At 36.2% G+C, this 13,178-nt stretch overlaps 1 protein-coding gene across 1 annotated transcript; it reads left to right on the top strand.

The window, feature by feature from the left end:
• The first annotated feature begins 8,102 nt into the window (after positions 1–8,102).
• On the top strand, positions 8,103–10,560 carry LOC108762515 (putative uncharacterized protein DDB_G0282499). The gene is made up of 2 exons (XM_018509548.1): positions 8,103–8,485; positions 9,691–10,560. Exons 1-2 carry the CDS (start codon positions 8,192–8,194, stop codon positions 10,558–10,560), a joined length of 1,164 nt encoding a protein of 387 aa, XP_018365050.1. The 5' UTR covers positions 8,103–8,191.
• Positions 10,561–13,178: the final 2,618 nt, after the last annotated feature.

Here is a 13,178-nt window from a genome sequence, read left to right as displayed (position 1 = left end):
GAAAGTTCTGGCAGTTACGTCGAGAGTTCTGGGTAGCACCACAAGAGTTCTGACGAAAGTTATCATGACTCAAAGCGCTAGAGTTAATATTTTAGAAGGTATCGCGATTTTTCGTTATGCGTTTTATGAAGTCGGCCCCCCAAATTTTTACTATTTATTTTTTGTTTCTTAATTCACCGGAAGTATTTTTAAATCTAGTCAGTAATTGCAAAAAAATAGTTTCCGTGCCTTATTAAGCCAAAAGTATCAATATTAAAAATTTGGGGTGCCGACTTCACGAAACGCATAATGATAAATCGCGATATCTTCTAAAATATTAATTCTAACGCTTTGAGTCATCATAACTTTTGTCAGAACTTTTGAGGTGCTATCAAGAACTGTCGACACGCCTGCCAGAATTTTCAAAAATTTTTCATTTCTTGGGGAAAAAAAATTTTTTTGAAAGTTACAGCAGTTTTGTCCACAGTTCTGGATAGCACCTCAAGAGTTCTGACAAAAGTTATTATGACTTAAAGCGTTATCGTCAATATTGTAGAAGTTATCGCGATATTTCGTTAATCGTTTTGTGAAGTTGGAACCCCAAATCTTTAAAATTGTTTTTTTTGCTTAGATCACCGGAACTATTTTTAATTTTAGGCAGGAACTCTAGAACTCTTCGGGGTGCAATCAGAACTCTAACGAAAAATTGATTTTTTTAAAAATGAGGTGCTAACTTCACAGAGGTCGAGAAACTTGACTCCAAATTTATCTCAAGTAATATGCCTTTATTCTAAGTCCGCGGAATTACACGTCTTGTCTCTTTGCTAGCTAACGGAGGAGTCGCTTATTCCTCTCTCTCTCTCTTAATCTCCTTCCAGCTCGGAGAACCGCTGTTTTTGTTTTTCGAACTTTCGAGAAGTTGTTAACTCGACGTTATAATTTATAAACAAGAAAGCTTCGGTTATTTTTCTCTCATTTGTATCGAGAGGCAACGGTTGCCTTTTCCGACGACTCACGGCATGTGCACCAATGCACCCGACCGCAGTGTCGGATTCTATTTATCTATTTATTACATTGACATTATATTTAAGCTGCAAATACAAATAAAATCTCAGCGTCAGTTAATATTCGCTTTCCTCGCTATTTACGTTCCCTGCCTTAACCGTCACGTGTTTGTCTCTGTGTTGTCCTTTTTTTCTAGCTTGAACAGCTCGAGCAGGTCTCCAATATTCGCGCGTATTCTCACGCGATCTCGAGAATACAATATATTTCCGACGAAAATTATCTGTTCAAATTTTATCTCTCTTTTTCTCTGGGGTACTGGTACCGATATAACCGCCACAAAGTAAATATGCATATAATTCAATAAAAATGTTTCATAGCGAAGTAAAATGATTCTGAAAAATCTTATATACACATTCACTTATAGGTACTTTATACAGATAATTTCTGTAAAAGAAAAAGAATAGGAATACGTAGCATTACCATGCCTACTGTGTCAGTTTTGGAGCCCATTTTGTCAGACGTTCATTTTTGCATAACTTACAAAAAACTTAATTGTTGCAAAATTGCAAACAGTATTATAAAAATTGCTTATACTATCTCATAGAAGACACTTTTTACTTTGTATTTATGTTTTTGAAGTTGTATTTTTACCTTTTGTTTAAGAAATATTGTCTTTGTTAAGAAAAACAAAGTGGTATTGTCGGTATCGGTGACTTTCCTCTATTAAAAACATTGTTGTGTTCAATACTTTTAGTACGCCAAGTAACTAATTATATGAAATTAATTACTTTCAATAATAAATTGAAAGTAATTAATTGCTTTCAATAATAAATTTAAATAATTAATTATTTTCAATGATAAATTTCAATAACTAATTACTTTTGATAATAAATTGAAAATAATTAAATCGACCAAGTACTAGATTTCTGTAAGGTTTCCTTTTTTCCATTACACGATCGTGCGTGCGCTTATATGTTTACATATGGAATTACGAGATATTTAGTCGAATGACGCATTTAGGACATCTCCGAACATGATTATTTTCGTATATGTGTAACTTGGCCGCATTCACCCACCCAGGTATTCACTTTCTTACTTTCGATCATCATGACGAAGTTGGAGATACGATATTAAAACGGCGCGGATAACGTTAGCGCGAACGGTACACCCGTGAACTGTTATCCTTGCGGAGAAGCAGACGAGGGGACCCACTGGCCCAGCCATCAAGTCAGCACTCAGTTCGTTTAACAATGTCGTTTCGTCGACAGTCTCGAAATGAACATTCAATCAATAACTGCACGTTATATCGCGTTTCTGGTGAAATTACATTCGTCACAGTTGGTGCTTCAATCATATTTATCTCTTTTCGCGAGTATCCTCAGATACACAAAGACAAAGGTGTAGTTGTTCGAGCTAGGGTATCGAAAAGGAAATTTCGAAAGTTAGTGTATAAGACAATAATAATAATTACGTTAAAATAATAGTAATGTTCAATAATCATTGTGATCATTGGAACTGATCAAAGTAATTTTAATTATATTCAATTGCTGATTTTGTTAATTAATCTATTAAAAATTGAGAAATAAATTTAGTAGAGGAATATATTAATATTAAAATTCAAAATTTTCAAGATTGTTTAAATTTTAATAAATTTATGCAGTACTGTGAGGGAAATTATTGTCCTGTACCATCTATTATTGTGCTCGAATGAAAAAATTGATTTTATTTATGATTGATAAATTAATTTTATTCTTGGCTCTCATATCCTCCTAAAACTGCAATTTTGTGGCCTGTGTTAAAAGTTATGAATAATAAATACTCGTCAACACAATCTTTTCTTTCTATAGACACTCATTATGTTAGTGGTAAAACGCTCATTTAATGCATCTCAGCGATTTATATACAATACAATTTGAATTATTTTTCCTTTAGAAATCTGGAGTTTCTCACAACTGCGCACACAAAACAGTATATTTTATCAGAATTCATAAAATCCTTCCTCACATGATTTCATATAAACAGTTTCGTAAGTAGTATAACAACTAATTATTCGTGAAAGATTAATTTTTTTATATATTTAGTATTTACACATATATAGTATTTAGTTTTTATATATTTTATACATATCTTTCCTGTATAATTGTATAAAAATAAGAGGCTATAATTGGTATACAAAAATATATCGAAAGGTACTGATTATTAAAATAATCTTTACAGCGCTTCTGCAGAAAATATATTATTAATGCCAATATAAATCTCTCAGACTAACAGTCGTTTAAAAAAAGAAAAATACCATTGTCCAAGGAACACATCAAGTCAAGAGAAAGTCTAAATGATGATTTTATGTTACCGAATTTGACTGTTACTATTTATTGGCGTTAAAAATCGAAATAAAATCATTTTGTTGATTTTTATGTATTCCGTGTCGAACGCTCCTCAAATCCATGATGTAAGAATACCAGGTGTAACGTCGCAATAATTTCAGATTAGTGGAGTAGATTAATTTTTAATAGTAGCTGTATATTATTTTATAAAATTTGAGACCAATTTCTTGGTTGGTTACAAATACCATCACTTTGAATTACTGCGCAGCCCTGAAATTGGTTCATCTGGTCTTCTTACATCATGCTCAAATAGATCCGAATCAATGGAAGACAGACGGAGAGTCTGGACGTCTTCCTCAAAGAAGCGAAATTTTTCAGATAAAATCGAGCATTAAAGAATACGGTGAATAGCTCGGATTCAAGTGCGCAAAACGCGAATTCCTCGCGATGCGCCTTTTTGCAATACGTTTCTTCGTCGGCGCGGCGAAGGAAGGCTCAAGGCAGAGACCGCGGCTCACCGCGCCATATTGGTTAACCGGGCGGTGCGGAAGGGTCGTCCGGCACGGGGAAGTCCGCGGTAGAATGAACGCGGGAACGCGGGCGAGAGGTTGACCGAGAGGTATAGAAGGAAGAGAGAAAGAGAGAAAGACAGGGAGAAAGGGAGAGAGCACGTTGTGTTGTAAAGAGAAGAAGGAGGAGAAACGGAGAGGCGAAGAGGAGTGAGGACGGGGCCGGCGGGAATAGTAACGCGCAGTGTGCCCGGACAACGCTCCCGCCGGGGCCAACTAACGGTCCAAACCACCACCATCGCCACCACCATCGTTCGCCACCGTCACCACCGGCTCGCGAACGACGCGAACCTCACTTCGATAGTTATCGTCATCTTTCTCCTTCCTCTTGCATTTCTTCGCGCTTCGTTTTTCCTCCTCTTCCTCCCTTCTGTCTTCATCGTCGTTGTGGTCGTCGTCGCTATGTCGCCGTGTTCGCTCGACCGCGCGTCGTGTGCGCAGCAGATCCCTTTAAACTACAAATTCTTCGCGAATCGGTCTTTTACATTTCCTTTTACCATTTCCTCACGACGGATTCCACGAACGTAGACGAGGCAATAGCGCGACGAAGGGACAACTCAGGCGTGAACGATCGCGGAGAAGTGGTAACCTTACCTTCCTTCTCTCGTGCGGGAACAGCGGGGCGGGGGGAGAGGACTTTTGCGCGCATTTGTTGTCGAAGATTACGGCGATGATATCTCTTATCGTATCCGGTATTTCCTACTTGTTCCTTATCACGCGCGGAGAATAGAATAAGCCGCGTTTAGCTCGTGAATACGAAAATGGAGTCTATTGCGCGCGCGCGTTGTCTTCATTGAAGATAACTATTGGAAAGCACAAACTTGTGTGCACACTTATTGCTTGAAATCTAACGCATATCTTCGCGATATTAGTATCTATTAACATAAGAAGCGAATATACTCAACTATCTGATTATATAAAATGTTAAAGGCTATATGAAAGGAGTATTTTTAATTTTTTTATAATATATTAATCTTCGATATATACTCCAACAGCATAGAACTTGTAACAATATTGCAACAATGTTGCTGCAATGTGTAATATTGCTGCAAGTTTTACGCTCTGTTGGAGTATATTATAAATTTTTCAATAATACTGTCTTTTATGAAAACACAATTTGAATGAAAAGTTATCAACATCTTGTACTATCTTTTATAATGATTAAACATTTTTTCGTTTCAATTGTAACTACTTTTGCAATGATATTGTTTACATTTTATAATAATTTACATACGAGAGGTAATCAACATTTCGCGTCAATTTAATGATTAAATATATTTTTGTTTCAATTGTACAGCGAGATGTAATTTGTACGTAACAGCATATTTTATCGTAAGATATTTTAACGATGATGATCTGTTCTACAACGAAACTTTCTCTCATGTTCTTCATCCATTTTGTTCCAAGATTATCCTCCCTTTTCAAGTTTCTTTGTCGCACCTACATACCTCGGTGACGCCCGCATTGCATATCATAACGGAGCAAAGTGATCGGTTGATCTTACCTGGTCATTTATTACGTCTATTTTTAGACATCAAGGTACTGTTCTCGAAACTTGGCGAGGTCATAAAACTGGAGGTACTCCAATACGATCACCGCACCGGTTCGTTAAAAGAGCAGAGAAGAATGAGGAAACTTCATATTGCGCGCACGGTCGTGCGCGATCCAAAGCGAATCCACAAGTAAAAAGAAAACTCCCCCGCCCTGCGATCAAAGGTTCGATAAATTCTCAAGTTACAGAATCTTTCACGTTAGAGCTACCGTCTATTCTGTGTTCGTCCTACTTTTTTGTGCCGTTCTTACGGCGATTCGATGAGCTTCCTCACATTTTATGCGAATCCGTTCTTCGCCGCGTTTACCGCAATTGCAACCGGAAGCAAGGGCCACGAAATGAAAGGCTAAAAAGAGCTCCTTTCGGTATTAGCTACGGTCCAATTTTTTACCAAGTTTCCGAGTTTCCGAGAAAGAAGAGTAAATCATAAACTAAAAAGTTTTGTATCTGTAAAAGATCTGTGTGACATGGACCGAAAATTTTACCCTATGTTGTACATAAATCTATAACAGAAAGAAATTTCTTAAATTTTAAATTTACGAGGAATGCGCGCAAAAAAAACTTCCAAGATGTTTTGTAAGAGTAGTCACGAACGGAAAAGTCGATGAAAAGACTTTTCTCGGTATTCTTATTATCTTCCCACAAGACCTCCAACATCGATGTATGTAAACGGTTAATAAGAGAAGCAAAACAGTAAATCATAAAACTCCACCTCCAGCAGTTTTAGCGGCGTCTTATGCAAAATTGTCAAGGATTTTCTATCAAATGCGGTAGGTAAGTATGGGACAAATGCTTTTCGCATCGGCAAACACCGAGAATAATTCAATTTTTTCAGTTTCATTGTCGTTACATGAATCAGAGTTAAAGTCAAAGACAAAGCAAAAATTTATCTTTACGCGAAACTTATTAAAATATTTATATTAAAACCTGCTTTCGAGGATCTTTAACGAATTTTTTTACAAATAACGCGTTTTTACAAAGAACCACGAATTGAGCAGTGAGTGTTGTAACTTTTTATCGTAAAAATAATTCCAAATAAAAAGAAAATATTTTAGAAAGGCTACGAGCCAATGAACAATTTTCCAATATGTTTATTTTAACAAACGTTTCGACCTCTTTATCGTATTTTTTAATATAATTCATATAATTTGTCTCTCCTTGCTAAAAATTTAGGAGAAACTGCATCCCTGACCCTCCTTGCACACCCAGCCATATAAGAATAGATATAATTAGACTGCCTAAAAATCGCTATAGATAAAAGACGGACAGCGAAACGTGTATCGAATAACCATGTGGCAGCTGGTGCGTCTTCATTGCATATTCTAACCCAGGATTAAGAATTTCAGGGAAAAGCAAAGCGACTATTGTAAAAAAAAAAGGAGGGAGGATGTGGAACAAGACGGAAACGAGAACACGGCGGGATCGCGGGAGCGCTCTGAGATACGTCACGAATAATAAAAACTATACACGCGCGGTCGCGAATAATAAGCCGTGCATCGGGATGCACGCCGATCATATTGCATTACTTATTCTCCCGACGTTTCGTCCGGAAAAAAAAGATGGATAAAAAAACTTAGCCGTCGGTTCTCGGTCAGTCGATCCTGCTGACCTATTTGTGGACTTATTGTACAAAAAGCTTTGTAGTATTTTTAAAAACTTTGAAAAACGCGAAGTAGACATAGCGAGATGAATGTAATGATCAGCACACACGTAGCTATTAAGGATACTTTGTACAATATCAGCTAAAAGTATTAACTAAAGAAACAAATATTAATCAAAAAGTCTTTTCGTGAATACACCTTAAACCAAATATTAGGTGTTAAACTTAATTCCTACCGTTTTTCGTTTCCAAAATTGATTTGTTTCGAAGGGAAATACCTTAATCAAAGTATTATTAATAAAGTATTATTAATTAGTAATAAAGTAAAAAATGGAGGAAATTACTTTGATTAAGGTATTCATTCATCTTCCCTTTGAAACAAATCAATTTTAGAGACGAAAAACGGCAGGAATTAAGTTTAACAGCTAATACAAAATATAAAATTAATTATATTTAGCTTTTAGTAGCTCTTTGTGAAGAGAATGATGTTTTGTTGCAGTTTTAGATAAATAACTTTTAAATGAGTAAGTTAATGAAAATAAATTTTTACGAATATTTATAGTAGAGTACGTTTTATATTAGTATGTATAAAAATTTTATTTTATTTTATATAATGCTACTTTTCCTCATCAAATTGGCAAATAAGTACTAAAATGTGATCTTACAGATATATTCTTAAAAATAAAGCAAACAAAAAAAATTAAATAACTTTTAAATCAATAAAAGAATTTTGTGCTCAATTTTTATACAAACGAAATTTTTACTCAGACGAAATAATGGAACAACTAATGAAATTTTGTTATTTTGATAATGTTTTGAATTGTGACATATCCTTAAATCTTTGTTTCCACAATGTTAGAACTCCGAGATTTTAAGAGTAAAGGAAGCATTCGAATCACATTAGGTATAGTCGTAAATCGCCATCTCGCGCTTCATTTGAATGTATGAAATGGAACGCACTCTAGGGAGCACTCGGGTGGTAATCTGAACAATAGCCTAGATGTGTCGAATGTGTCGATTATTGATGTATGAGTAGGTTAACGCATGCGTTCGTCCGGACGTGTTTTGTTTTTTGCCCATTCCTGCCGGCGTTCGCTCTCAACAGTCTCAACTCCAACAGTCACGACTCACGACGTCTCATCGCACAGTGTCGCCGATCAAAATGTATTCGGCCATGTATATTTCCAATTTCGACAGCGACGAGGAGAATTATCCGTATTACGATAGTGGCGTTGGCTACGATAACAACAACAGCAGTAGCAGTAGTAGTACGCAGAATTCACAGTCGCCTCGTGTATACGAATTCGGCAAGTTCGAGGAAAACTATGGCTGGATTCAATGCCAATCCAAAAGCTTTCCCAACCGCGTGTACTACCACAACACGCGGACTGGTTGCAACACGTGGTACAGACCTGTTTCGCATATTATGGACATCCCATTCGTCTCTGTTAGAAGGGTGAGTTGATCTGAGAAGAGGAATATAAAATTGTGTTCTTATATCCTTTTTACAATTTCTTGCATTTCTCGCAGTTTTAAAGACAATAATGGTCTATAACTATATATACATTTTTTTGTCTTAGCGTCCCTCTTTCTCTCTATCTGATGTGTACTTGGAAAAACAAATCGTATCGATATCTCTCTTCAACTAGATATTTGAGAGAGAGAGAGAGAGAGAGAGATGAGAATTAAGCTATGTAATAAAAAAAGAATAACGGCCAATAAACGAGCAAATGAAGGTTAAAAAAAATATTAACATAATTTATTCAATCGATAAAATATATTCGCTGAATTCTTTGGAATAGAATCTTATTGTAAAGAGTGAGAAAATTAAAAGCCAGTCTTTCCAGTTTTCTTGGAAAAAGAGTGGCTTAATTTTCAATCTTCAAGAATGAGATAAACACCTTAATCAAACATATGAACATTCACAATAATATTAAAATGATGAATATTAAAATGACCTGATTAATGAATTCTAATCTTCAACTCACAATCCTCGAAAAATTAATCTCGGATGCGTAGTCTGATATCTTTACGATTTGTTTACAGAAATTTCAATTTAATATTAGCTAATTTAATGATAATTTGAAAGATAGTAATTAATTACTTATTTTCAGTGCTTTTAACTCTCCGTCTGCAATCAGGGTCTTTTTTGGCACAAACAAAATTCTACTCTCAAATTTCTCAGAAATAAAGGAGGCCTCAGAAATAAGGAAACCTTACTTTGTCTCTAAATTATATATTAATTATTTATATATATATTGTATATTATATATTATTTGTGGTACTGTGAGAATAGCTCAATTTGGAGTCGAAATGTACGGTTTGTGAAGCAATGTATTTTCAGTTGAATTATTAAATAAATGTTTGTATCAATTAATTGCGTACCATTTACCGTGCCGACTTTTAAGACCTTCATTTTATCTTTTTTTTTTTTTTTTTTTTTTTTTATTTTATTTAAATGAGTAAGAGTAAGTTCTTTATTGTTTTACATTTGACATCTATATTTTACGGTTGCAGTAAACTTAGGCTGAATAAAAAAAGACCCAGATTGTAGACGGCGGAAGGAATAGAAATATGATTGCAAGCGGAAGGTAAGTAGATAATCACTATCTTCCAGTATTAAATTTCTTTTTTGCGACTAAAGGAAAATCTTTTTGGTAGGTAAATTACACGGACGATACTGCGGAATCGACGAACGATTTGGAATTGATGTCAGTATCAGACGATGAGAAAGAGAAACAAATTTTTGCACGCGATGGCAACAAATCGTTGATCGATGCCATGGATATCATGGCGCGATATTACTACACTCCCCAGATTCCTGATGCTGATGATGACTCGTCCAATGTGACGGACGGGAGTGACTGTTACAAGGAAAAGAACCAATACATAGATGACGAGAACAACAACATAAACGATTCGCCATTGTACGCCATGAATTTTCTCGAGAATGAATTTTTCGAGGATACCGAGGAGAAGACTAATCAAATATTGGAGGAGAAGACTAATCACATATTGGACTCGTTGAGCGATAACACTTCGGACATATCTTCCTTCCCAACGGAACCCGTCATGTATGGCGTACCGCGTTTGAAGAAGATCGACGTTGAATGCCAATTGATCAAGCCAAAAAGAACGTACGTCACTAGCAGTCGGAAAAAGCCAGGACCCAAGAAGATCGTAAGCGACATGTACGGCATACGGACCATCAGTTACAATCTGCCTGAACCGAATGAGGTATGCGCGGCGATGGGAGTGAAAATATCAACGTTGAGCGATAGCGACAGCGACGCAAGCATATTATCCTCACCGTCGCGACGGACGAAAACGACGCTGCCGTTCGAGTCCGAGTGGCGCGATATAGAGAAGAACTTGCATCAACCGTTACTGAGCGACTCAAGTTCCAGTTCGTCGTCACGGTCCGATACAACCAGCTCCAGCTCCAGCTCTAGCTCTAGCTCGAATCAAAATAGCGACTCCAGTTCCAGCTCCAGCTCTTGCTCGTGTTCTTCATGCGACAGAAGTGCTTGATGCCCGATCGAAATGTCCTGTTATTTTTATGTACGAAAAGAACAATTTTGTTAAAGCATTTAAAAATTTAGCTGGATGTAGATCTAAGAATAATTTTATTAAACCATCAGAAGAATTATTAGAAAACTCAAGTTGAGTAATATGGACGTACTCAGGATCTCAATTAGGGAAGGCAAGGATTTATCTATACACAAACTTTTTGGAATATTTATACATATTACAATTAGCTTTTTGAGATTGAGAATCTTCAATGAACTTTTTTAAGAATAGCACGTAACAGATTAGGTAATGAGTATATTTATGATTTTTATAAATTGTTTATTTTTTTGCCAGAGAGGACAAGCGCCCTTCCCTACTTCTCTTGCGTCCATGCAAGAATAATATTGCAAAAAATTTTGATGTTTTAACAATTAGCTTGAGCGTTCTACATAATTATTTTGATAGTTCAACAAAATTAATTTTAGATCTATATCTAGTTAAATTTTTAGTTATCTTAGTAATCGTTCTTTCCGTGTAGAAATATGATAGGGTCTTCTCGCACATATCAATCAGATCAATATTCTCTTTTGTTAAATAATTTTATTTTGGAATTTTATTTTGACGATTGCTAGAATCTAAGTTTTTTTTATTATTTGTATTTTTTACATATGACGAGATACAATTAGTATTTGCTATCTTTATTTTCGTATTTTTTAGCCTTGTGACTTAAGACTTTTATTTTTATTTTATTCGTGCTAATCGAATAGTTCATAACTACTTTTTTTTTTCTATGACCAACATTTTCTTCCGCCGCCACGTACGAAATTGCAAATATATACAAAAATAAAATCGATGTTGATGTTTTTTTTTCTAAGATGTCTAAGACTCTTAAAGTAAAATTGTATATCGCACCTTCTCGCAAATTCAAATAAATCAAAGTTCTATCCACTAAATGACAGGAGAGATTCAAAGAAATCAAAATTCTATTCAAACAATAAGAAATATTCAGAAAACATATCAAAATATTTTCTTTTTATTATCGTTTCCGAGTAATATATCATGCGAGAAATTCGAAGCGTGAAATAAAACACCTTTACATCAAGATGACCGTCGTAGACTGCGATTTTTGCAGTTAGAGGGTTTCCTAAAAGGGGGGCAGGGGAGCAAGAGAGGAGGAACGTTCCTTTTTCGCTTGCATTCTTGGTATCCCGCAGTTGGGATCAGTAAGGTAGGAGTGCCAGGGCAGCAGAGAGATGCAGGTGCAACGGTGCGCCTCGGGTCCGTCACCGTGGCGTGTGCCTCTCGTCTCGCTTTAAGCACGAAGGTTGTGTTTTTGCTGGTCTCTCTGTGCCGTAGCGTCCCACCGCGTGGCAACGCGCCGCGTTATACCGCTTCTCGCGGCGGCATCAGCGGAACGCGGTGAGTCCACCCCCCCCCCCCCTCCCCCTCGCGGTTCAAGAAACGTTTCGCGCGGCGCGTCGCGCTTCGCCGACTACGTTCTTCCGACTGTATCCAAGAAAATTGATCGCTTCAGTAACAACGTCATGACGCGCGCGGTCTTGGAACGACGGTGACGTCTTTGCGAATTATTTCGTTACCAATTTATTTTTATAGATAAGATCGCGCGAAGTTGTACAATATGATACATCAGTGTAACGTTGCAATTTTTTTTTTAATTTATACGATTATGATATGTTTAATATTTCAATATAAGCTTGCATCGTTATCGATTTTGATTTATGTAAGAATAAAAAGCTATCTTTAATCTCCCTCTTCTCGAAAATATTCAGTCGACACAAACTAATAGTAACATAACATCGATGGCTGCGTTTAGCAGAAAATACAGCTTTGCAACTGTTGTAAAATTCTTTAACATGATTAGTATTATCCTCAGTTCCTCATTGGAATTCTAAATATATAAATTAATCATATTAAGGAATTTTACAACACACAGCAAAGCTGCTTTTTCTTGCTGCTTATTGAACGCAGCTGATGTTATAATTTCGCATTCAACAGTATAAATGTAACACACGGTGTTACATAATAGTTAAATTTTTGAGTGTGAAATGATAACATTGTTCTTTCAACATAGATCATTCTAACAATGTCACATCAACATGGCGATGTTTCAGCGATACTGCATGAACTTTGCAAAGATTATTTGCAGGAATATTTTAGTGCCTTCCAGCAAGAAAGACAGTGTCACACAGTGATCATTTCCTCTTTGTTTAACATTTGCTAATAACAAAGATTTAATGATCACTGTGTCACCTGTGTCTTTCACTGAAAAGCATCCATTGTTGCAAATTTTTATGCTGCATAGTTAATTAATGTTATGCTATGTATCGACCCATACCATACCTTACGTTTTCAAATAAAACTCTAAATATCTCATATAAGTATGTGTGTGTATCGTATTACTTATATACAGGTAGAGTACCCTCGATTTATTACAATTCAATGAATAAATAAAAGCCTCAATCTACAATATTCCCGCCCTTCACCGGTCACCCCTCCATCAGTTTGGAGTCTAATCGTTTTCTTGCATTTTCTATTTGAACCCGACGCAAATCCACCGCGACGATTGCGCTCGGCCATCGCGACAAGTATAAACGCGCCGAACCGAGCCGAGCCGAGCC

This window comes from Trachymyrmex cornetzi, unplaced genomic scaffold, assembly GCF_001594075.2.
Source record: "Trachymyrmex cornetzi isolate Tcor2-1 unplaced genomic scaffold, Tcor1.1 scaffold303, whole genome shotgun sequence".
NCBI lineage: Eukaryota > Metazoa > Arthropoda > Insecta > Hymenoptera > Formicidae > Trachymyrmex > Trachymyrmex cornetzi.
Note: the sequence above shows the minus strand (reverse complement) of the source record. Positions and strands in the feature narration are given on the sequence as shown.